This window comes from Corvus brachyrhynchos, unplaced genomic scaffold (genome assembly GCF_000691975.1).
Source record: "Corvus brachyrhynchos isolate BGI_N302 unplaced genomic scaffold, ASM69197v1 scaffold83, whole genome shotgun sequence".
Classification (NCBI taxonomy): domain Eukaryota; kingdom Metazoa; phylum Chordata; class Aves; order Passeriformes; family Corvidae; genus Corvus; species Corvus brachyrhynchos.
The window spans coordinates 13179310-13206530 of NW_008238464.1; the positions used below are offsets into that span (position 1 = coordinate 13179310).

Below are 27221 nucleotides of genomic sequence, written 5' to 3' on the forward strand. Positions count from 1 at the left end.
AAGAAGCTTGTGTGACCGTGGGAATGCTGCAAGAAGATCAGAAACAATTTTGGCTTTGTTTCCAGGATCGCACTGCCTGCGAGCCTGGTGGGAGACAGCGCGGGGAGAGCGGAGCCGGCATTCGGCTTCCCTGGCTGGATGGGCAGCTGGCATCCCTGAAACCAGCACAGATAAATGCAGCTCCTGTTAGTGGTGATGTGAGGGGCTTTTCACAATGAAAGCAACCTAATGAAAAATAATCAACAGCAAAGCATATGCAAAGAATGCCTGACATTTCAATGAGCGCCTGTGTACCTGTAGTCAGCACTAAACCTTGCCAGCTGCCAGGAGTAAAGCTGCAGGTAGATAAGAAAATTCACCTAAACAGTACTTTATGCTGCATATTCCTTATTATAGCTCTAGACAAATCCAAACACAAGTGAGGAATTTTTTCTTTTGTAAAATCTGGCACCTTTTACATGGTGAGCAAATGCACATACAGATCTGTATCTCATGATTAGAGATTGCACATCTCCCTGTCCCAACCACTGCCTGAATGAAGACTTTAGCATGCTACCAAAGGGTACTTTCCTTCCCAACCACACACTGCTTGGCTAAAAAAATTGATAGGTAACACTGACCTTTAGCTTGTCATAGCGGTCACTTAAAGCTGCCACCTGATGGTCACGGTGTCGCCCGACCAGTTTACACAAGGCACAAATTAACTGGTCATCAGTCACACAGTACATGTTAACTTTCTCGTCCTCATGCTCCAAGCACATTAATCCCCTGATGTGAGAGTCCGGGATGGGCTCGATGAGACGGTGGCCGGTGAATGGCTTCTTATTGGGGTGAGTGGCTTTCAGGCACTCCTCGCAGTAGGACACCTCGCAGGTAACGCAGGTTTTCACCGCCTCCTGGGCAGGGTCCTGGTCGCAGAACTGGCAGAGGACCTTCTCGCAGGACGACATGCTGTTGTTATCGAACGCCCGCTCCCGGCGGGTCTCGCTGGGGGAATTGGGCCCACTGACTGAAGCTTTCTGAAACCTGTCAATGATGTTCTGCAGGGTGACGTTGCGCTTGAGCCCGTCTAGACCGCGCTGGCTGAGGGTGATGACATAGCGGCAGGTCGGGCACTGGAAGGCGGTGATAGACTCCACTGGCTCGTTGGTGGCGCAGTGGGAGACCAGGATGCGGTGCGCGCAGTTGAAGCAGAGGCTGTGAGCGCAAGGCAGCAGCAGCGGGTCTTCAAACAGCTCTAGACAGATAGGGCAGGTCAGTTCTGACTCCAGTGTTTCCATCTTCAGGCAAAGCTTTCCTGTGGCGTCAGCGAAATCCAGGGAAGCTGATCAGCTATCTGGAAACACACGTAAAATTCGATTAGGCAAGAGAAAACATGAGGGGTCAGCCGTGGGGGGTTGTCAACTTTCGCCACTGCTCCCTGGTCTGTCAACTCACCATGCCGGGCGGGAGAGCAATCAAAAGTTTTGAACCAGCACATACACACATCAAGGTATTTAAACTGTTTTGTTTTCCCCCTCTCTGTTCACTTAAGAATGAAAAAACCCCAAACGTTCTTAATTTTTTTTCTCTTATTCTCTCTCATGCGATCGAGAAAACAGCAGATGTTTCTGTGCATTATTAAAACCCAAAATGATGAACTTCGAACAGCCTATTACAGCAAAATTAGATTTCTTTTGGAGATGCTACTTTTGGCTTCACTCATTTATTAGTAAAACTTTTTTAAAAACCCTACAAATTTGCAAAGCATTAGTACTTTTTTAAAAACCCTACAAATTTGCAAAGCAAGGATTAGTACAGAGTATTGTAACTGATAAGTTTAAAATCTCTATTAGCATTAAAAGAGTTATTTTATCAGATTGAAATTTTCACTTGCTACTATAGCAATAGCACAGCATTTGGAGCACATATCTGTGTTTACTTGTGCAAATATGTGTATGGATATAAACACAAGGAGCAATGTTTCTACGGAAGCATGTGATATCCTACATATATGTATGGTATATATCATATACTGATATACTCCTATGTATTTCAAGAACACATGCAGCTATAGTTATATGCACCTGTATGTTCGTGCATATATATAACTGTGTATATATGCCAAAAAGTATATCACATACATGCTTGTAGTAAGATTAATATAGCCACGGGAGCACACAGTACTGTAGCTGAAATGCCCAAATGAAGATGCCAAACAGTAGTTTAGCCCTAATTACTGCTGATCCTAATCACTAATACAAGAAAAGCCTCTACACAGTAAGAAAGTAAAATATAGTGAGATAGTAAAATGTGTGATTTGCCTAGGAGGGTTTGTGTGTGACATGCATTTATCTGGCTTCAGGGATGCCAGCTGCCCATCCAGCCAGGGAAGCCGAATCTGGGACATTGTGTAAGTATCCATTTTTGTATGAGTACTCTCTGCTGCTAAGACACACGAACTATGGCTTGCTTTAGTGAACTTATTAAACCCCTGAAGTGGATTTGGATGAGAATCAATGATTTTTGAATGGAGGGCATGGGATTTTCTGGAGAAGGCAGCAGTACACCCCCATCACAGATCAACTGAAACTTCATTTTGCTTCCTTTCCTGCGCTCAGTGTTACAGAGAATGGTTTTGAAAGAGTCGCCCTACGCAGCTCTGCCTGCCTAAACTCCCATCAAGGGCCCGTCACTGCCACAAGCAGACAGGTCAGTGAAGCAGAAGCAAAAGCTATGCTTCACACTCACAGAGCTGTACCTCTTCACAGTACAATCTATTTAAGCTTTGTTGCTCATAACTGAGGATGGCTTCAGATGGCACAGCTGCATCGTCTTTACACTGTAAAGTCATTGTTCTGTTGTGTGAACTCTTGACTCCTCCCCTGGCCAGGGAAAAGGACAGAAGGACAAGAATCCCCCACAATCAAACCTTGATTCATTAAGGGTGAGAAAAGCTACAGGGCTCATTAGCAGCCTTGGGAACCAAGCATGCTTGAATCTTCTGTACTTCATGACAATTAGTGTGGGGAGCGTTGTGACAGTGACAGGAATGCTACCTATAACCCCAACACAAACCAAAGCAAAAAGGAAAGTTCAGCAAACAGTGGCAAGGTTCAGACTTCACCATTGGTATTTAGTCCTCCTTGCTGTGTGGGAAGAGTAGCAAGGCGTCTGTTCCAGAGGTATGCTTAGAAATTAGGATACTTTGCCTCTTTGCACTAATGCGTCCTTTTATTCTACCGAGAAATCTGAGCATTTAAAAAATGCACTGACCCCATCACAAAATTTGCTTTCCTGTATCTTCTGTGATGCTGATCTCATTTGAAGTAACGTTCAGTTTGCCAAAGACTAATTCATTTATAGCTATCCATCAGTTGCCATAATTGCATGGTGCATCTGGTCAAAATTAAATGTCTGGAAATTTAATATAAGCAGGAAGACAACTCCCCTCTCAGCCATAGCCATGCAGCAAAGAAGAGATTAAAACCTTTTCTGCAAATGAAGACCAGTTTGTCTTTCCTCCTCTTCACTCTCTGTCTCACAGAAGTCCCAGAAGATCAAAATCTCATTCACATTGTTTGAATCCCTTCCACACCACAACTGTCTACCTCATCATCCCCTTATCCTGCAGGCTAAATGCTGCACTGGAAAAGGGAGAAGGGGATTTGGGCTTGGCAGGAGACAATATTTAAAAAGACAAACTAATCATTGCTCATCTATTGGCAGCCCTGTGAAAACCTGCCAGCCTTTCAGGTTTGTTTCTTAGGACTATGTTCAGAATACAGGGCTTTCTTCTATGCTAATCTTTCTGTGCAAAATTCCTTCTGCTCCTCCATGTGCCAAACAGTTTCATTCATTCCATTTCCTTCTTAAAGCACTTTTTTTAAGCAAAGGCTTTTTAATACTAATTGTATACAAGAGAGGTATAGATAAAACAGCTAGAAGCAGCAGAAAAACATTTGCATCACTGCCTCATAGAAAGATGTTTGAATCACCATTGGGGCTCTACACAAATACCACCATCTCAATTGATGACTAACTCTAATCTATCTGACCTGAATGAGCAGCAGTTCAGCCCTAACTAATGCTATTCAGTATGAGCAAGAATGCCAAAATCTGATCTCAGACTGTAAACATCTTGGAATAAGAACCTATCTTCCAAGGTAAACAAAGCTGAGCACACTGATAGAAACCAAAAAATTACCTTTCCCTGTTTTCTTTTGCAGTTGCAAATAAGTCAAAACACACCACACCTGGGACTGAATAATGAATCCTTTGAGAGCCCCTCACCAAAGAGGGGCTGCATTTTCTGGACAATCAAATGATTACTCTTTAATCCACTTCAATTCTGCTTTCACTTTTAAATAGGTGCCTAAAGTACAGATGAGTGTGCTGATGATCTAGCTACAAAATCTTTCAAACTCACTGGCCCTTGCCTTAAGGTTTCATATTGAATTTGTTGGGTTTTTTTTTTTCCTTGATGATGGTAGAGAATCCACAGCTACAGAAAACTGGAAGACTAGACAGAAATACAATATGCATGGTTTATATACACATATGGTTGTATTCCATATTCAACTCAGCTCAAAAATTGAAAGGCACACAGCCTTCAGACACAGGAAGGAAAGAAGGAATTTCTAGTACACAATTTCCCATTAGCAAAAATATGGAATTACTGGCAGAATATTATATTATAACCAAAATGTCATTGAAATGACAAGTATTATTTTTCTACCTACAGGAGGTACTTTTAAGACCGGATATCAAAATAAAAGTGATTGTCAAAACAAATGTTATTTAAACAACAAAAATATACTTAAATAAATTTGCATTTTTGACATCTCCCCAGGCACATAATGATTAGTTATGCAGTATGTTGTAAACATGCACTAAATGAAATCCCCAAATCAATCTAGTTCATTGCAAGACTTCTAGTAACACTAGTGGAATTAGCATCTCTGTACCTCTAGTTACAAGCATGACATATTTTGTAGGTGGCATTAACACCATCATTTGCCAAGACATAGCCTAGCAGCAACAGTAGGATAACTTCTGAGATAACCAATTTAGGAAGGGAAAAAAAAGTTGCTTCAGAGAAGCAATTGCAGCCAGAGAAGAAGGGAGTGAGAGTATGTTAGAGAAACAGCTCTGTGGATAGCAAGGGCAATGAATAAGGAGATGGAGGAGATGTTCCAGGTGCAGATTTCCCTGCAACCTGAAAGGAACTAGATGAATGTGTCTTTACAAACAGATGGTGTGAATCTGCTTGCAGATAGGGCCAGGGACTTGGTGGTAGGGAAGTAACAGGAGAAACCATCAGTTTCAGAAAACATTACTAATTGACATGGACTGCTGCCCAGCCAAGGTCTTGATAAATTCCTGAACTTTGAGAAAAAGAACAAGGACTTAATAGAGCTATATTATACAAAGGATGTGTATATGTGTGTGTGTGTGTGTGTGTGCATGTTAAGGGGAACATATAATAGGTGAGTTGGGAAGTCTGTACCTTCCAAGTGCCTTAGTCACTGGGGAAAGGGAGAGGGTCATGTGTCATTTCTCCCAGGAAAATTAGGATGAAAAGGAAGATGCATCCTCCAACAATTTGAGACAGCCCATGGGGAAATGCCCTATGGCCTCTCCCTTTGTTCATGAATAAAGTTACAGGACTCCTCTGTCTCCTTTCTGGACATAAACCTCTCTGGCAATGTGAATTTTTCTGCACAAGCCTGTGGTGAAGACCATGGTGAGGCAGGCTGTCCCCCTGCAGGCTGCAGAGGTTCATGGTGGAGCAGAGATCCAGCTGCAGCCCTTGGAGGACTTCAGAGCAGGTGAATGCCAAAAGGAGTCTGTGACCCTGTGGGAAGCCCATGCCAGAGAAGATTCCTGGCACGACTTGTGACCCTATGAGGGATCTGTGTTGGAACAGCCTGTTCCTGAAGGACTGCACCCTGTGGAAGGGACCCACACCAGAGAGTTTGTGAAGAACTGCACTCTGTGGGAAGGACTTACGCTGCAAAAGTTCTTGTAGGAACTGCTGTCTCCTATGGGATGGGCCCCACACCAGAACAGAGGAAGAGTGTGAGGAGTCCTCCATCCGAGGAGAAAGGAGTGGCAGAAACAATGTGTGATGAGCTGACTGCAACCCCCATTCCCCATCTCCCGCTGCTGCTAGGGAGAACAAGGCAGAAAAATCAGAAGTGAAATTAAGCCTGGGAAGAAGGGGTGGAGAAGCAGGTATTTTCTCATTACCCGATTCTGATTTGTTTGGTAAAAAGTTAAATTTATTTCCCCAAGTTGAGTCTGTTTTGCCTGTGACAGTAGGTGAGTGATCTCTCCCTGTTCTTACCTTGACCCATGAGCCTTTCATTATATTTATTCTCCCCTACTCAGCTGAAGAGGGGAGTAACAGAGCAGCTTTGGTTGGCACTTGGCATCCAGCCAGAGTCAACTCACCACAAATATAAAACCACACTTATAAATGAATGTGTCAAAAATTCTAGTATCTTGAGATCACTTCTGGTCAGTAAAACACTGCAGAATTCTCCTCACACTGAATAAATACCTAGCTATTACAATAAAGCTAGCAGGCAATGTTTTAGCATGCCACACAGTGTCTCCTGCTCTTTTTCTATTCCAGCTGGTCCTACAATGTTCAGGAAAGGTGAGAACAGAGTCTATCAGGAGTGGAAAAGCAGTGGAAAACAATGTCCTACAAAACTTCACTTTCCACTGTTGCAAAGGTGGAGCTCACGGCATGAATTAAAGCTGTTTCATTTCAATTGTAGTGAACTCAGTCCTGTTGTAGGAGGAAGCAGCTGTAGGCCATTTCAGAATTTTTAAGCGTCTTACTAACAAATAGCACTGGGCAAAAGAGTTGGACTTGTGACATGTTCCAAAATTCCTTGAAAGTTCTCTCTGGTAAAAATCACAGTTTGTAGTGGTTTGGTGAACTACAGCCAAAATATGCCAAGCTTGAATAGCATTTTTCTTTGTCATGTTTTCTAGCAATTTACTGTGTTAAGACTGCCATGGAATGGTTGCTACAGTAAGGCTATTTCATCCCTGGTCCTCCAAACTCATATACAGGATGGACACAAGACCACCGGTTAATTTAAAGATTGAACACCTGAAGATTAAGTATTTTTGTTGAAAACACTTGCCAGCTTTTTTGGCTAGAAAATGAAATTTATTAAACCGCCATTATACAAATACAAAAAGAAATTGAATACAAAATATAAGTATGTAAGTATGAAATGAAATAAAATGTGCATGCGTGTGTCCATACATATACTTAAGCCTAGGATACGTACAAGGGGGATTGCAGTCAACGCCCACACTATTCCTGAGTAATCTATGGAATGCTTAAGCAGGTTACTACTGTAATATGGAGCTGTAGCTTTCAAAATGGCAACATTTTTCTGTTAAGTGCACAATAAAAGTAAAGTTTTATATATTTTTTTTGTCATAAAAACCTGCTACAGGCTATTAAAAAAACCCCAGCTTTCAATTTCTTCTGTTAACAGTGGAAAAAATAAGAAGAAAATACTATTCTTTTTGCCTTTTTTGATCCTTTTCTAGGATATACACAAAATTGTCTGGGAAAAAACTTTTCCTTCTAACAAGTGAACGCAATTGTTCCACACCCCATTCAATCAACGTTTCAAATACAATCAAACCAATAGCCCAGGTAGTCCCTAGTACATCATGGGTTTAACCTTCTGCACCACAGATATTGAAGTCTGTGAGTACTCATGATGCTAGCAATTGCCAGCAGCACAGCTAGTGAGATGTTCATATAAATAGTGTAGTTTGTGTGAGTAGTGCAAAAAGAACTAATAATCAAACATCATATTTTTTTTCTTTAGAAATGTTTAATGGAAACTTCTACAACAGTAAAGAAAGTGAGCTGCACACACCCCGAAGCAAGCAAATACTTGTTTTCCCACTGGCTTTTATCAAAGCAGCGTGGATTAATAAATATTCAAAGGATAGTGTCTGCTCAACAGCTCCCGATATGCAAAAACAAATGTTCAGCATGAAAGAAAATTACTAGATCATCCTATTCATACATTTTCATTGACAGAAGAATGATCATCTGCCTTGTCTAGAAGTTACATGCAGTGTTTCCATAATGTTGAGATAGTTGTTTTCAACATTTGAATTATATCAGTACAGCAAAAGCACACCTGCAATGCTGTTTGCAGTGATATAAAGTCTTGATAACATCCCTTTCTGGTTGAAACACATGCTAGTAGGAAAATATATTTTTGAAAAGATGAATCCTGTTATGTTATTCAGTGAGACAAGAACATCTCACAGAATTAAGGTTTTTGGCACAACATCACATACTCCTTCTCAAGGGAGATAAAATAATAACTAAGGCTCAAAAACTAACAGACTAGAAAAGAAAAAGATCAAGTCCTCTAAATCCCAAAGCAACCAATAAGTTTCTGATTTAATATTATATATTGTAACATATTAGGTACAACATTACACATGTGCACATAAACCTATACTACTATACACTTGGAATGCTTTTTGGCCTTTATTTTTTATGTTTCTGCAACTCCTGTAGCTTTACATTCTTTAGATACAGGATTTAATATTTCCTCAAATTCTTCAGGGGAAGGAATGCAATCAATTGTTTAATCTTTAGCACATGTGAATCAGCATTGACCTCCGATTAAATATATGGTTGATGGTCTGTTCCAAAAATATCTTCAGTATATCATAGCTATGTAAGAACAAATATCAAGCTCACATCTTGGTCTGGATACTGGGAGCATGGAAAACAACATGTGGAGCAAGCCTCAAAAACTTACCAAAGGGAACAAATTGCTGTATACTACACAATTCTTCCTACCTCACTCATTTCAAGCTAAGAGCATTCTTGATATAGATGCCACTCCACAACAAAAGGAAGGTCAAATAATTTTACCCACCCAAACGCACCAGTTTTAATAAGGCTTTGGTTGCATGGTAGAGCTGCAAATCTCCCACATTTCCTCAGCTTGTGTAATGCCTTAGGTGACACGGTACACCCTGATTTTTAACGTAGACAATACAGCAACAGCAATACTCAGAAATTATGTGCTCCAACACACTCCTTCTAGTCACAAGGGGTCACACACACAGATATGTTAGTGCAGCTTGGAAACACTGGAGCCATTAAGCTGCTGCGAGTTTTCAGAGGAGGTCTTAGGGTGGCAGAAAGAAACTACTGCATTCTCTTCCCACCAAGTTGTTCTGTGAATTCCTCCCCACAGCTAAGTAAAGGGATTCATGGACACTCCTTAAATTTGTAATCGTGTCTTCACCTAGATAATGACATTTTAAGTTCTCACAGAAGAGTACCAGGGTCTGCTTTCTTATCAAAGAGAGCATTTAAAATAACAGCAAGAAGAGTCCCAGGAACTGGTACAGGTATGAAGGTGTGACCTCACCACCACACAGAACTTAAATTACCTGCAATATGTATTTTTGACGAACTAAAGCTCCTTGTATTTATAATCACATTACAAAATACACAGTGTTAACCTCTCACTGTTCTGTTCTCTGGTCCTCATATGTGATCCTCAAAAAAGCCTGTAAAAGATTTTTTACTTTTTTAAAGGAATGAACACACTTTCTCAGAGTTCTAGTCTGTAGATTTGCAAAGAATACAAAGAGATTCTGGCTATTGCAAAAAAACCCCTCTACTGTCTGACACTGAAGAGCTCCTTCTAATTTATGCGTGCTGTACTCTCCGTACACTGAACTCCCTAAGATCAATGGTTTATTTAAAAATCAAGATTTTAATCAGGTCATTAGAAGGGGAAATTAGCTGTGAACTGTGGGAAGGTGGAAGATAAGGAACAAATTATATCTGTGCTCTGAAGGTTATCGGGTTTAGACCTCTGACAGAAACCTGTCACCAGTGGAGGAAACAGCCAGCTCAGGCTTCCTGGGCCTGAGAATAATAAAATGGGAACCAGCAGGAGGACGACTCCATCAGGAAGGAGAATCCTGACACAGGCCCTCACCAGACCCTGAGTCCTGCTCTGAGAGAAGTGGGGACATTTCCCATCCTACTGGTGTCACATGGGCACATTTCTGCCACCACAGCTTGGGGTACCAGGCTCCTGTTCTCCGTTAGCAGAATAATTTTTAGGAGCATTCTTTAGCTCTGTAGACCCAAACAGAAGTCTGCAAGTACCTGGTAGCAAATCACTAAAAGAAAAAATGAGACTCCAGTCCCTCTCTTGCTGCAAAGTGGTTCCTAAATGCAGAGGGTGACATTCATCTGAATGGGTCTCTACAGGGTGCCTTGGAAATCAATGGAAAGACATGGCCATCTCTAAAGCCATCTCATTTAAACAAATTGAGATTACCTTTAGTATTAAGTGATCTGTGCTATCTAGATATGTTTATTTTATTCCAGATATGAAAGGAACTTCAGAACCTAAGAAATTAAGACTACATCAACTAACAACTAACTCTTTCCAGTGTTCTTGAGCTTGAAAAAGAGAAAATAGAGAATCTAACATCTATTCTTTTTTATTCTGATGTGCTCAACAATCAGTTGTTTAGCCAAATTTGCTTCCAATAAATGTCTTTGAATTTGCTTAATTTCTATTGTTCTCTAGTCAAAAATCCAAGAGGAGACACAGAAAACTGAGTCAAGTTGCAGGAGAATGATCCCAAAGCAACCTCTTTTCAGTTGACACCACTGAGGGGGGGTTTTTCTGGATTTGGATAGTTCTGGTCCCTGCTGCATGCAAAAGGCATGTGGACAGTTCCTTAGAACCAGATGCACTAAGTCTTAAGACCAGCCTGCTTGACATGATAAACCTAACTTCAACTTCTGTATTTCATTCATAGTTTTTTGACAAAGCAATAGTTTGCCTTCCTATACTGCAGATCATGAACCAGGTCAAAGACCCCTGTCCTTCCAACTGCTCATCCCAGTCTCTCCTGCCATCATCTGCTGCAACTTTCTAAAGGTTTTAAAGGGTTACATTTCTCCCACTCACTGTACCAAGGAGTGTAGTAACAACTTTACTAGTCCTCTCTTCAGATTGCTTGGCATTACCAAATGGCAGCAATAACCCAAATATCCCAAAATAGTTAGGGCATGTATAAAATAGAGCATGATTAAAAATTATGACCCTGACAAAAGAGGACACAAAATGAAAGCTGCATAATCAACTGAGAAGAGAAAGAAGTACAGAATTGTATTTAGTGGTTAACAAGCTGCAGTTGTTCTGCCCCCAAGACACCCAAGGGCTTGGCATCCTAACCCAGTCTGTGGAGTGATGTACCACCCCTTCCTTGAGACACAAAGTCTTAGTCTTTATTCTTTCCTAATAAAGCTAAATACTAAGAAGGTGACAAGGTTCCACCTAACCTCTCTTGAGGACTTCCTAAGTCATACCAATTGGTGTTTTATGTAAAGATCCAGCAGCGCTTTATTGTTTACCAGAGACATGCCCATATGTTCTATTTCTTAAAGTGTTACTTTGCAGAAACATACCACAATAAACCCTGGTGATCCCAAATAGTTTCATCTATGCATTTACATCCTTTAAGAATGTTATCCTTTTAAGGCTTTTTAAAGACCTGAGACAAAACCGGTCATTATCCACAGCCGCGTAATCTTGCGGCATAGTTTTTAGTAACCACGCTGTGGCAAAACTTCATTACTTTAAGCTAAGAAATTGAAAGCAGCAAAGGGTGCATTGTATCAGCAATGCAATTTGAATCCTGTGTTGCTGCTGTATAACAGCCAGAAGATCCAGTATCAAATTTATTCTCACTCTGCAGAGTGAAAGGTTGTCTTTCTGAGCTGTCACTATAGAGTGTCTTTGTTTCTTAGAGTCCCAGTTTCCTCCAGCCCTGAGATATGGAAGGTATTTGCTTTGTACAGCTCTTCTCTGTTCAGGGAGATCCTGATCCTGGGAAAAGCCATGCTGAGTAGCCTCATTAAATGAATAGGAAATGCTTTTTTTACTACCCAGCTATGTCTGTCCTCTGACAACACACACACATATTCATCCACACGCACACATGGACAGGATCCAGAACTACTTACTAGTTTGGTTAGACTACTTACTAGTTTACTTGACACCCCCAAATTAATTGTCCTGCAGATAATCTTCAGAACATCCCAAAAGGGAAAAGGAAAAAGCAACTAAAGTGAGCAATTTCTTCTGAATAATTGTATCAATACCAGCAAAAGGCCTCTCAAATAAAAGGTTCTCAATATCACTCACAAAATAGCTTAGTAGCTTTTAAGGGAGTATGGGAAAAAAAAAAAAAAAAACAATAGCTTAATTACATCCCTTTAGAATTTCCTCATCAATGACACAAAAACGTCTCACAGTTTATCTCAAAAAAGAGAACAAAATTGTAGATTTCCTGTCAGCTGGCAAGCAGGTCAGTGTTACTGTAATAACTAGAGTAGCACTTGAGAAAGAATTACTGGTATGCATCTGCACAGCTTCCAGCTTTTTCTTCTAACAGCTTCATAAATACCTATTTTCAAACATCACTGAATGTCATCCTTTTCTCAGACAATTGCTTGTCGTGAAATATTTTACTGGGAAAATCACATGATGATTCTGTACCTGTGATCTATGCATGCTGCTGATTCTCCTAAATGTATGCTGCATTTTGTGGGCTTTTATGGATATAGAATTTGCATATAAAATAACCGTAGTGACCAGACCATCAGTCTGAGCATACTGGTACCAAACATGCATCCTTTGAAAAAACACCACCTCTCAGCCATCATACTTGAAACATGTCACTGCTTTAGGTTAAGTAACTTCATCAGTTACAAATAAATAAATGGAATTTGAAAGACTTTGCACAAGGAGTGAAGCAGGTTTCAGGGAATGATTGTATTTTTAAAATTTTTCTCATGTAAACATCTATCTCAGCCTTCATCTGTTATTTTAAAAACAGAATTATAATGTTCCAGATGTCGTTAACTCTGTGCAGATGCTAATGCCCCTTTATCTCTCTAGCTGGTTTTATGACAACTAACAAGACAATAAGTCCTTGTTTGAAAATACAAGATGAAAAATGTTCAATTTTTTCCAGACTTCCAAGTACCAAAAAGATAATTCATCACAGCAACAGAGCAAACCTCAACTCCTCCCTGCAACTGCTAAACACATTATAAAATACTTCCTAAATTACTTGCAATGGCAAGCATACACATATGCATCTGCTCCACTCCCAAAAAGCCACCCAGCTGCATACCCACCGCTGGATCCCGCCTTACATCTTCTGTGGGGAACATTGCTGCGGAGACAGGGACCACGCTGGCCCTCTCAGGAACCACCAGCAGCCCAGCTGGGACAGGCAGTAGCAGCCACCACTGTCCCAGTAGTCCTGTGGCAGCACTGACTGCGTCTGCAACTGCAAGACAGTTGTGGCTGAAACACAACAGGAAAATCTCCCCTACAATTGCAGGAAAACCCGCTCCACCTAACCACCTCCGCCAGGATCTGTGCTCCCAAAGCCAGTCCTCCGCGCTGCACCCACAGCAAAACACCTCCTCTCCCTCCCAAGGGCCAGCCCTGCTGGGGTGAAGGCAGGAATAAATGGATCTTCTTGCAGAGCATCCCAGCAAACCACCAAGGGCTGTGGTGGGACACTGCTGACTCATGGCTTGGGAGGGCGAGCTTGGCTGTGGGAACAATTTGCCCAGATTTGGGGCTGGCAGCACCCAGCCATGTAATGGGAGGCTGGCTTGGACTGGCCAAACCTGCCATGCTCAAAAGGAACATTTCTAATCTTGCTGTTCTCCAGAATGGCAGAACTCTGCAAGACAGAAGTTAAATAATTATTTGCCACAAGTCTTTTTTACTGTTTTCTCAAATTATTCGAAAACATAACAGCACAAAGTCCAGCAGTTTGCCAAAAATGGGGGCAATTAGAGAGTACTTGTGTGAAAGACTTCTCTTCCTACAAACACTAATCTCTGAGATTCACCAGGTGAAACACAAGATGATAGCAGTTGCTTAATTTTCTTTTTTTTTTTAAATTCTCTTTAACTTGTATGTAAGCAGCAAACTGCAACAGGAAACTGCAAATGCTTTACCAAAGTGCCCGGGAGGAATCCTGACTGAAGTCACACCAGACATTTGGTCTCCAACAAAGGTGTTAAAAAATCACACAAAGTGGAAACAGCAGGAAAGAATTGCTTCCTTGTGTTCTCCGTTTTTCATGTTGCAATGCCCTCTTTCATACAATGGTAACAAAAAGTGAAACAAAACATACCTCAGACATCTGAGCATAAGGTTGCATATCCACACTTGTCTTAGGTTTTCCTTCCATGAAAGAGCCTGCACTTTGTTCTTTTGAATCAATAAACAACTATTGTGATTATTTAATTTCCTATTCATTTCATTTCCTTGAAACAATGGGCCAGAGACCTCATACAAATACATACTCTTCATAAGGCTTTTAAAGGTTTTAGCTGGCAACGTCTGTTAACTTGTGTGTGGAATACCAGCTTCTAACAGGCGAACTGAGTATGCAGAAAGCAAGACAGATGTGCAGAAGGATGACGATTATTAGAACCCTTTTCCATGATATTAAATGTCTATGGATACCTTATAGTCAAGTTATAAGCAGCCCAGTAGAAGCCATAGCACAAGTCCTAGACAGAAGAATTTTAGATTCCTCAACACATATCCTGTCCTTGATCTTTCATTAAACAGCATCATGTAGTTTCCTTGGACTGGCTCTCCAGCCATTGTACTCAGCCAGATGCATTTGTGATCAACCGGCCCAAATGATTCTTGATTCTATGATTACCAGATGCTGTCTGCTGCTCTCTTTGTCCACATTATCGTCTGCATTTTCACGCCCTTTGCTTGCAGACAACCAGCCACAGTCTGAAGCAGTTTCAATGAACAAACATTTATTTAAATCTTCTTCTCTTTCAATCCTGAAAGTGATACCAATCATAAAAGCGATGCCAATTTCAATAATCTTAATTTTGCTGATACATCTGCCTTAAGTCCTGCATGTGTTTTACTTCAGTTTGAGGGCAACAGTGCATGTGTTACGATAGACAACGAGGGAGATTTCAGAACTTAGAGCTGAGTATCTCTATGTGATGGTTTGTCAGAAAAGGCTTCAGGTACTTTCACTGCTTATGCACATGTATGCACATATACACATGTATGCAAGTGAATAATTATGAGTTCAAACCCACAGCCTCATAAAGTTGTATTTGTGCCACTGGTGCTGCCAGCTTGTTTGAGTTATCATTCAAGAATATTAGCTTAGATAAAGAAGACATCTAACAAATATCCTCTGCCACACTAATCTCCCTTCTTCCACTTTTGACCTCGCATGAACTATAAAATAGATGTCTTCTAGCCTTCCTCCTCTGCAATACCTATTGAAATTCACGAAAACCTCAATAGAGATGTCTTCAGATATGGAACTGGATTCTCATATAGCAGAAGGACTGAGATACATGACTGAAAATAATCAAATTACCACAGTTTAACATATCTTTAGTGCTCAGAGCCAACACAGCTGTGGATTTGCATTCTTATGACACCTACCAAGAGCTTTGGTGAATTTTACAAAGGCAACAAAAGGTATTTCAACCACCAACAGCTCCTTTCTGCTGAAAATTACCCCCTTCACCGCAGAATCAGTAGATGAAGTGCTGAACCATACCTCATGTGTTTCTTCGCATGGTATAAACTACAAAAAATGATTGCTTAAGGTGTGTGTGGTTGCAGTAAGTTACAGGAGTGAAAAGAAGCAGGTAGCTTGTAACAGTAATTTCTTAAAATATGTCAAAAGATTCAGTACATATCAACTGGCAACGTCCCTAGCTCAAATAGGATGTGAAGAAATTCAGTCTAAGACTCTGAGCTAATATATTACTAGAGAAATAAGTCACTGTATCTAAATTTAGTATAGCTTAAAGTTCAGAGTCTTAATGAAAATCCATCTATTGACCCACTGTAAAATTTTTCTTTCATCATGTGTGGGTTCTAAAATGATGCATTTCTGATGTCAGAGTCTCCAAAATGTATCTATTTGCTGTGCAGCTGCTGTTTCTGCCAAATTCAGAGTCAGCTCTTCATGGTAAAAGTTTGATCAGTGTGATCCTGTTGTTTAAGGGAGCATTGAGTATCATACTTCGCATCCTGCACGCTTCACAGCTGTGCTGTATAGTTACAGTGTTATTCTGCTTACAATGCTCCTCGCACTCAAGAAACAGAGCACCTTAGGAGCTGAAGCAGATCAACAATAGAATAGAAACAAGCAAGTGCCCAGTTAGGTTACAAGAAATCCTGTTGCCACAAAATATTCAAAGCTCTAGAAAAAGATAATACCAAGACTGACTGGGAGAAGCAACTTAGATGGGGCACAAAATCATAATCCAGTGTTAATCCTGAAATTCACTGACCCACAAGCATCCAGCACAGCTTTTTGCTGGGTTCCATTGTGTCGCTTGTAAGTCAGGCATAGATACCTTGGTGAAAACAGTTGGACTTGAAAAATTGGTCCATGTTTTTTAAAGAAAGCTAGAAAGTAAGATTTTTTTCCTTGCTAGTTTGGAAATACTAATACGCAGTTTCCAAAATCTCATTTTTACTGCCTTGCCTTCTGCCCTCAGAAGAGAATTCTCTATGCCACTCCTTCAATGTACAGAATAGAAACACAATATTTCTTTTAAAATTCATTATTTGTGAAGTTTTATCTTATTTTGATGGACAGGAACATACATTTTTAGATTGATAGGTGCTGTTGCTGGACACTTATTCCAAACAATCAATCCACTGTCTACAGAAAGCAGATGCCATAGCGTAGTATAATGGATCATATTGAAACTGTAATATTAACAAATGGAACAAATATGCTAATGTCTGCAGTTTGTAACTTTTCACAGGCAGGCACAATCGCATAAATTACTTGTTCTATACAGCTAATCATAGGATTCTATGATGAAGAAAACCAACAGCAGTGGATTGGCTAAAAATAGTATCTCTCCAGTCTTTCTTCTCTTACCATATGGTCAGTCAGCACAGAGAGGCTGATCCAAATGACATTAGCAACTCACATTTTTTTGTTCAGGGCCAGAGTAAGAGCAGCCTCACTGCTGTTCTAGCAGCATGTCAGAGATGTAGGGTTTTCCTGCTCCAGGCAGGAAACCTTCAGTACATTTCTGATTAGCCACATCCTCTGCTCACCCCAAGTGAAAGAAGTGGAGAAAATACAGATACTCCTCCCTTTAAGTCAGCATCTGCACCTTGCAATTCTCTTTGAACACTAAGGACATAAAAGGAATAAAAAGGTAGTCTGGCTTTTTGGAAAAATTAAGAAGTATCATGTCACCAAGAGCAATTCATGTGATACAATTTGAAAAATGTCTTAATATTAAATTGTTTCATATGAATGCTAAGTACTGATTCTCCCTCAAATAGTTGTTTAATATTAATTGCTCTTTGAGCTATAAACCTCCTCTTGTCTCATTGATGGAACTCTTTAGACATTGATGGGTCACTCTGTACAGGTATGCCATTTCCCCCCTAGTGCTTCATTTGTATTTAAATATCATTTGAATTTGGCCCAATGAACCATACTATAAATGACCCACCATTCAGGCTCTCTGGAGAAAGGCAAAACTGTAATTTCAACAGCAACATGTGATTCTAAAATATTTTGTATCTTGCTGAAGGAGAAATGTGTAGTACTTCTTTCACATTTGAATAGGTTATAAATTGCTCTATCAAATATCATATTGCCCCAATTTAAACAAAAGCATATCTTTCAAAACTTCAAAGTAAGTCACAAATGAAAAATCCCCTTGCTTAGAATGTACAGCAGCTGCTTTCAAATTTGGGGTGTAGGCGAGGCAGAGAAAAGGAAAAAGAAAAGCTACTCCCAGACCATTTCACTGCTACACAGAACTTGCTTTTAACAATTCCTTATGATCAGTGAAGCCTCTTGCTCAGTGCTGCATTTTGGGTTTTGGATAGAGAAAGAAGATTAATTACTCTGTTCTAAATTGTTAGATTAACAATACAGCATTGAATGTAGATCCTCTAATTCATGAAGACCTCACGGCCCTGAAGGACACTGAGGGAATAATCAGTGCAGGAGTATGAAAAAATCAGTAGAACCTGACGATCAAAATAAGGCTTGAAGAATACCAGTGTGCAAGTATATGTTTAAAAATGGGGAAAAAATTAAAACAAACCCAGTCAAAAGCCAGGAACTTGATCCTTTTTATGTTTTCTCTCCTGAAGCATATCCAAAAAGATTGTTTACCCTTTCAAACTCATCACACGGAAAAGGTTTTGTATTGAAAAGATAAGAAAATTGTTTTCTTTTCCTTTGTTGTTAACTGCTTTTTAGCAGTACAATGCCAAAACAAACTTGAGCTGACATTTACTAAATGTGAAGCCTGAAGTTTTTAAACACATCTTCTGAAGTTTAAGTCTCTTCTACAGAATTTGAAAAGGCAGTTAATCCTAAATTGTGGAGAGGATATTGGGATCTAAAATCTAGACTGCCTCAAAACTTTGGAAGGTTTAGAAATCAATCTTAATTTTGAGGCTCTTGGCTACAGCTAAATCCCCACTGTTTAATATTTTAAAAATTATGGTTTTTTAGCATCACAGGCAGATTAGTATTTTTGGTGGAGATGCTTCACAAATAGGATGTCTGTTTATGCTTTACCTCTACGTGATCCGATTCTGATTGGGATAAAAAATATCACTTTAATGAACTTGACAAACAGTGTCTGAATCTGTTCATGTTTTTATATCATGGCCACAAGCAACTGTATTAGAGAAGAAATTTAAATTTATTTTCTTAAACATTGAAATATAGGCCTTAGTATTAAGGAAAGATTATGTGGTATTCATGAGTAGTAGTATGAATCTACACTTCCAGTAATTACAAGCGTATTTTAGCCTAACTCAGCTCCCAGTTTTGCTGAAACTTCAGTTCTGTTTCCAACTAAAGCCACAGTTCAACAGCTTTCCTATGAAGGGAGAATCTTCTTACTGAAAACAGTAGTGGCAGTTGCTCTGCAGACACTAAGAGACAGCATCAGATACAAGAATTTCTTGGGAACGCTAAATAAAGTTAAGCACATAGACAAATACTTAGAGGATTAGAACAAAAAAAGTTTATGCTAATGAAATAATCTTTAGTCCTGAGGGTATTGTCTATTTTCTTCCAGTGATATTCATATATTAACTGTACCAGTATATTTTAAAAGAAATTAGGATCATTAGCAAATTAAAATGAATAGCCTTGAAAAGTATTAGCAAAAGAAAGCCATGCCTTTTAATAAAGAAGACTAACTTATGAAAAACAAATCAAAGTATCAGAGAGTTCAAATCCTTGCATACCAGCACAGGGCCTGTTAAATGAATTAATTGCCTTTTAGATTTCCAAAAACTTCAGGATAGAGACCCTTGATGTGCAATGAAACATATGCACCCTTTTGTTATTTTTCTAATAGTTTGTCAAGTGAAGAGATATAATTATTTACAAATGCAAGTGTGTAAAAGAAAAAGATTCTGGATATTCAATGTGCTCAATGGAAAGGAAATTGCTTAAAACCTAAAAATTATATACTTAGTCTACAGTTAGTTCAAAGACTAATTCTTGTAACCTCACATAAGATGAATTTAAACACAGACCTCCAGAGACTGCTAAAGAAAACATCTCCATAAAGGCAGGCCTTGCCGATTATGCTTGATTTATGGGTTGATTCAGGTTTTTCTGGTTCTCCAATGAAATATAAATCACTTTAACTCATTACGTATTATTTTTGTTGCACTACTGACCTGTTCATCTGATTTCTCCTCCATTCAAAACCAAAATGGTTTGAATTAGTAAACCGATATGGATTGCAAAGAGCATTCTTACAAAGTTCAAGTTTTAATTAATGAGCCACTAGAGCCAGGAACACTTGTTAAACATATATCTCTAATTAATCCTATCAATCACTCTCCCTCTAAGTACTCATGATTGGCAAGAGATTAAATAAGCACCAAGTCCTGGACAACACAGCAATAATTTTTTTCCTATTTATTATTAAATCTCTAAATATCTGGCAACTTTCCTCTTGTGTCATACTCTACTCCTTATTTTCTTGTCAGCGTCTTCTCCAGGGTGGTGCACCTGCATCCAGACAGAAAAAACACAACTTACTGTCAAATTTCAGATTAAGGACTCATGCAAGTATTATTTCCCATCAGGCTGACAGAACAGTCTGTCGCTCAAGTTGTAAGCTCTCCAGAGATCCTGCACTATCACTGTAGTCCATGAAATAGAGTTTTCCCCAAAAGCAATGCTTCAGTGTCTTCTCCAGGGTGGTGCACCCGCATCCAGACAGAAAAAACACAACTTACTGTCAAATTTCAGATTAAGGACTCATGCAAGTATTATTTCCCATCAGGCTGACAGAACAGTCTGTCGCTCAAGTTGTAAGCTCTCCAGAGATCCTGCACTATCACTGTAGTCCATGAAATAGAGTTTTCCCCAAAAGCAATGCTGACAAATAGACCAAGAAAGGAAACTGTATGGTATTTCTTTCCATTCTTCAAAAGAATCTCCTGCTACTGTAATCTATCATAAAATACAATGTAAATTACAACTAAAAGCATGACAAGAAACAGTGCATTTGTACTCAAGCAAGAGAAAAGGAAAAAGGTTAACTAACATCAAAGGCTAGCAGGTAAACCAAAGAACAAGGGCAGCCGTAGTGACTCAAGAAAAAAATCCAAACCAGACAGCTATTAAGCAGTAGCAATATCTTTAGGGAAGAATTTTTATGAAACTTCCAGGTCTTGAGCATGATATTTTTCAGCCTAAAAGCAAAGACAAAGTCCTCTAACTGGCAAGGGTGTTAAAGTTTCTGTAAATGAAAAGGTCATCACACAGGCAGTAATATGTTTCAAAAGCTAAAGTTCATACAGGACTGGTATTAAAATACCACAGAATACCAGTAGAGAATAATACATATTGCAGCCATTAATTTTAATCTCCTTGAACCTGAGATTTTTAATAAAAATATATCATTTCATAGGAAGCAGTAACACCAGATTAACCAAATGTTCTCTTCACAGCTGCCATGGAAAGGCTATGTCCCATAGAACATGGGTGACGTAGAAGAAAACTGAGGAACAAACCTATTACTGACAGATCCTCTCCCAGGAATACCCACTCTGATGCAGTGGAACAGCCATCCATGTGCCCATCTTCCATTAGTTACTCTTTTGAAAGCCTTTTTATGCTTGAGCCTTTTACAACATGCCATTTTTTAAGTTTTTGACTTGCTGAGCAATAATTCCACAACCCCCACAAACAAAAACCACCAAAAAATCTTCCCCCCCAAAACCCCATTGCCTATTAGTGCTTTATATAGTGAAGATTCAAAGGATTGGAATCTCGATTCTATGTTTTTAATATTTATTGCAAATTCAATTTTTCATTTCAGGTAATATTTATTTGCCACAGCTATCATCAATTTATCCTACCTAGCTCTCTTTAGAGCAAATAGACAAAGCACAAGTCCCTTGAAAACAAAGGTACTGGGCTGTTTTCAGTTGCCAGTAGAGACGGCCACTATGCTCTGCAATTTTCCTCTCCACTTGTCAGTCCTGTATATATTATCAGCTCAGGAATGCAATAACTTCTTTTCTTCTCTTTTTCTTTCCTACCTTCTTCATCTAATTAATGCTAACCAGAATAAATGTGTCTTTGTGAGCTAGTCAGCTGTAGTAGTGGCTGCTCTGGGTAGCAGCTCCAGGTGGCAGTTTTTGCCCCTCCAGATTTCACAAAGCAACCAAACAGGTTCAGCAACATCTGACATCTGAGCATGACTTCGGGAGGGGAAGAGAGGAGGGAGAAACAAGACAGACAAGACAGACCAAACAACCTGCCTTTGGATCACTTTGCACTAATGTCTATGAATCTGTTATAAATTCAAGAACATGATGATTTTCGTTTAACAAAGAGAGAATAATTCCCTTTTTTCCATAACAAGCAAAAGGAATCTGCTTAAAAGCTTGAATAATGGCCACCACGCACTTACTAAATAGCAGCCAGTCTACAGAGACTTCTTTTCTGGGAAACCAGTCTGGCTGGCAGCTAAATCCCCTTGACAGCAGACTTACTGCATTAGTCTTAAAACCACAGACTCTTACAGGTAGATGTAAGGTTATAAATGTCACATTTTCTAACTACCCTTGTTTTCTGTTGGATCAACCTAATAGTATCTTCTGCCTGCATTTGTCCTAGATGAAAAAATTCCCCTAGCAGAACATGAACACTCAACACCTCCCTTCCAGCAACAAGAAGTGATGAAAAGGTATTGTATTACTTGAGATGTTGGAGAAAAGAAATAGCCACAATATTCCAAAAAGAGCAGTTTGCTGCCACTGGAAGCTAGAGCAGATCAGTTGAGAATGATGTGTTAAGGGCTTTGCTCCTGCACTGCGTTTTGCAGTTGTTTTCTACTCCTTCCTAGTTCCTTATAAGCACAGAGATCCACACCCAAAATGGTGTCAGAATCCTCATCCACCATGGAGTTACACCTGGAATATAAATCCATGCTTTGATCCATTCACTCCATGATTAGATTTTTTGCAGCTTCTTTTTCCACTTTCAGTTAGGAAAAGACAACTTCAGTCATCTCTAATGCCACAGACAGGATGAGCCAGATTAGCATGGGATGACTATAGTGTCAAGAAACCAGTCTGAGAAAGGGCAAATGGGGCAAGGGGCTGGCCAAATGGGGCAGGCAGGTGGCCTGTGTCAAAGAATTGATAGATAAGTTCCTCTAGACATGACAGAACAAAACTTTCTTTTTAGCCATTAAAAAGCTAGACAAGATTTTAGCCACCTGTTTAAGGTTCTGCCTAGAAAACTGAGTGATACAGGCACTCCAGAATGGGAAGGGACAAACCTTTTCTGGAGATAGATGACCGAAATAGGTAGCATGAATGTCTGTTGGTAACCATCTCTTCCACGAATAACTCGGAGAAAAACAGTACAGCCAGGATGTTCCTGACCATCAGACAGCTAAACTGATCCTCTCTGGAAGAGGTGGGAATGTGTAATGGCAGTGAACACATAGCTCATATCCAGTTTATGTCACTTCCTTCAAACACTGCTCAGGTTCCTGGATTACCATCAGGAAAGGGTGATACAGCATTTCTTCAAGACTTTCACAAAGGCCAGACCTACTCAAGCCAAGCAGAAATGGGCAGAGCTTGGTTCAATGTACATCTCCTCCTTCTGCTAACCTTGCAAATGCACTTGGAAGACTTCTAGTGCAGTGGTGAGGGAAAATTCCATCTTAATGACATAAAAATACCCCCACAAACCAGGGCAAAAAATTAAGTCTGTTTTCATTAGCTTACTTTACCAAGTTTTGAACAGCATCTAAAATACCAGTTAAAGTTGCTCTCAGTTCCAGTTTGTGAGAACCAAGCCTTAAAAAAATCCCTCATAGAAGCCACTACCATTTTTTTTTTTTTACTTGTGTTTCAACTCAAATCAGCAACATTGTCTATGTGAAAGGGTCACATATGGATACCTTATTTATAGCGTTTTCTGGAGTGCTTTCCTTTCCTAAACTATGTACACCTCTAGAAAATAAGGATGAGTATAAATCCCTGACTAGAAGCACGGCAGAGCTCCTGTACAAAAGACAAACAAGATATGGAAAAGGAGCTGGTAGCAGCAGAGCCTGTCAAGAGCTTCCAGCTCATCTTGAGGGATCTATAATTCAGCAATGAAATAACATGATTTCTAAGGCAGGGGGAAGGCCAGATTCAGAAGTAGTATTCTGAGAAAGACTCTGTGTAAAAAGCAAGTTTTGCTCTCCTAGATGTGTAGGATACAGAATCACAGAATCAATTAGGCTGGAAAAGACCTTTGAGATCATTGAGTCCAACCAATCAGCCAACACCATCTTTTCCACTATATCATGGCAAAGAGTGCCACATCCGGTCTTTTCTTAAACACCTCCAAGGAGGGTCACTCCACCACCTCCCTGGCCAGCCCACTCCAATGCTGAATCATTCTTTCTGTGAAAACCTTATCCTCCTGTCCAACCTAAACCTCCCCTAGCATGGCTAAAGACTGTTGGGACTGAAGTGCAGGACTCAACACTGTCTTGTTGAACCTCCATTGGCCTCAGCCCATCAATCCAGCCTGTCCAGATCTCTCTGTAGAGGCTTTCCATCCTCCGGTAGATCCAGTGTCATCTGCAAGCTGAATGAGGGTGCCCTCAATCCCCTCCTCCAGGTGATTGATACATTTATCAGAACTGTCCCCAGTACTGAGCCCCAGGAAACGTCACTGGTGATTGTGCCCCAGCTGGATGAACCCCCTTCTCCACCACTCTCTGGGCTGGTCATACAGAGAGTTTTTTTACCCAGAAGAGAGTGCACCTGTCCATGCCATGGGCAGCCAGTTTCTCTAGGAGGATACTGTGAGAAACAGTGTCAAAGCTTTACTGAAGTCCTGGTAAACAACCTCCACAGCCTTTCCCTCATCCACAAGGCAGGTCACCTTGTCATAGAGGGAGATCAGGTTGGTCTGTCAGGACCTGCCTTTCCTAAAGCCATGCTGGCTGGGCCAGATCCCCCAGTTGTCCTGTATGTGCTGCACGATGGCACTCAAGATGATCTGTTTTGCTTGGTGCTTCACTGGCACCAAGGTCACACTGGCATAACCCTCTCTGCTCAGGGAGCTGAGTGTACCAGCCATTCAATGAGATACTCTCTGTAAAAGATGAGAAACCAAAACATTTTCCTCACATTAGCATGGATGAAATGTGTAAGAAACCCTGAGAGATGAAATATTTCAGCAGCCATGCACGAATTCAAAAGGCAGCAGCACAGCCATCAGTTACTTAAATATTTAATGTTGAAAGAAGATTTAATGCTATCCTCAGTGACTCTTTTCTTAGGTAACAAGAGAAAAAGTGTTTTTTCTCCACACTGATTTTTTAAAATAATTTAGGAGTAATTGCATACAAACAAATCTACACAATAAACAAGCAAGTAATATAGCAATATATATCAGAATAATCAAAATATATCAGAATTACCAGCATGGGAGATGGGGAAAAGTACTTTTTTCTCCATATTCACGTTCAAGAATATGTTATTCTGTCACCAATGCTAATCTCCTTTGACATAAAGAACCGGCTTTAAAAATGACACTCGGCATCTAAGGAGACAGATTAAAAAGTCCACCAAGTGGTTCACCAGGAGCCCTGCTATCACTGCTAAGGTTATTATTTCAGGATAAACCCTGTCTCATTTACAAGCTTCCTTCCCCTTCTCCTCCCCCCTTCCCCAGTGTTGACTTTTGATTTCACAATCTTGGTTTCTCTTTAGAGTAGTGATGAGGGGAGCTCTCTTGTGTGGAACTCAGAAATTATGATTGTGTGACTGGCTGAGTTTACTGAAGGAAGCTTTGTTCTCTCTTTTTTTCCTCCCTCCTGGGGCAAGCCGAGTGTTTCCCTCTTTTCCCCTCCTTCTTTTGAAATTCAGCTGGTCAAACATGAGCCATACATTCACAAACCCTCCTCTTCTCCACCCCCTTAACTCTGCGCCCACAACCTGGCACATCAACACCCAGAAGCAATTGCCTGAATGGGTGATTTTTAATCACTGTCTTGACTGGCAGCACTGGGATTAAGCTATGGTCCATTTGAGTAGTAGCTTTAAAACACATTAGCCCCCTGAAGTGCTGGACTCAAAACCTTTTTCTTCTGCTGTGTCTAGCCTGTATCTTTCAAAAACCTTCACTGATGGCTGCAGTGTGTAGTTTTTGATCCACAGATCACTACAGAAATTGAATTAACTGGCACAGCATTTTTAAAAAACTAGAACTGACCCTTCTTTTCAGAACGCAATAATGAAGGGTGAGAAACTTCCTTTTAAAAATGAAAGTCTTTGTTGTTGCCTTTATTCCTTAAGGCAACATTTTTGCTTATTCCTAGATCAATTGATAGTAATTATTTATTTTAGTACTGTAGATCTTTATACTATCCTATCATGTCTATTAAGACTTTGGGATGGATCAGAGGTAAATAGATGATTGATGATGTTGATCAAAGTCAGCATCTTCCTAATCTAGCATAGTTTCTGACTCAATGGCCACACCTAACAATATACTGTCTGGCCAGATTCTGCTACACTGTTATCTTTAATAAGCCAGTGCAAATCACTTTTACCATAATGCAGTTCCTCCTACTGAGGGTTTTGTTCCAGCAGTATCAAAATCTTTGCCATTTATAATGCAGAATAGTCTATCATCTCTGAAAATAAAAGTGTCCCATGCAGTAGGTAGGGTTTGTCTTCGCAAAATTTCTGTAAATGTTTGTGCTGTTTAAAAGGAAGGAATGTGTTGGATTTCATTTTTTTAAATCCAGGTTTATACTTCATGCCTCTTTTACTCCATTAGTGCCAGTATGCCTCAAAAATGAGTCTGTTATTGCCAAGATCAACACTGTGTTAAGTGTCTGATGGTGATTTAATAAAAAAGGAACTAAACTGAGACCACTGAGCTCTTTCAATTGTCACCTAAATCAGATTATAACCTAGGTTTTTCAAAAGTGAATAGAATGCTGTAGACTAAACATCCAGCATCACTTACATTAAATCCCACAGGAGCAAAACATTTTGAACTCTTTAGGAAGCAAAGAAAGTTAATACTTCATTTTGCTGTGCGTTCATGCTGGGATTTTATCACACACCCAGAACACAGAACATCTTTAGCAAAGAAACCCTATTCCCTTCAGCATTTATATTATTGTAAGTTATTTTGCAATGTTGAAGGGCTAGTACACAAAACCCCCCATGTATTATTGAGATCTATGGCTTTGTATTATATTGTTCTTGGGTTATGAAGTCATAAGAATTAGCATTTCCTGGAAACAAAAGCACAAAAACATGAACCTGAAAAACACAGTCCTTGTCTTCCTGAGTGCTTTATTATGAAGTCAAACTGGGCTTTGCAGCTGTCTCTCGGTGGAATGTGGCCTAGATCTTTTCTACAAAATCAAAATGTGATTAAAGTGGTTTATAATTATGAACCACATAAATAGCTACATGGTATTATCGGCCTATCTTTAGACATCACCTCTTTCACTTGTGTGAAAAATTCATATTATGTGCATACAAGGAAAAAGCAACAAAACCCCCAAACATTTGTTGTATGAGAGATCCTTAAAA

At 39.8% G+C, this 27221-nt stretch overlaps 1 protein-coding gene and 1 long non-coding RNA gene across 6 annotated transcripts in view; one reads left to right on the plus strand and one right to left on the minus strand.

Annotated features, from left to right (window-relative positions):
* Positions 1–27221, minus strand: part of MID1 (midline 1) — a 171406-nt gene that overhangs the window by 91137 nt on the left and 53048 nt on the right. For 3 of the 5 annotated variants that reach the window (XM_017737163.1, XM_008635890.2, XM_017737160.1), the window contains exon 2: positions 621–1336. In XM_017737163.1, coding sequence (XP_017592652.1) covers positions 621–1280 — 660 coding nt within the window. In that variant the 5' untranslated portion in view covers positions 1281–1336. Of the gene's footprint in view, positions 1–620; positions 1337–13231; positions 13390–27221 lie in introns of those variants that run through there. The other 2 variants (XM_017737162.1, XM_017737159.1) reach the window with 2 other exon arrangements.
* LOC108447371 lies at positions 1345–10909 on the plus strand. The gene is made up of 3 exons (XR_001862916.1): positions 1345–1492; positions 2345–2392; positions 10403–10909. It is a non-coding gene; the product is annotated as an uncharacterized LOC108447371 (long non-coding RNA).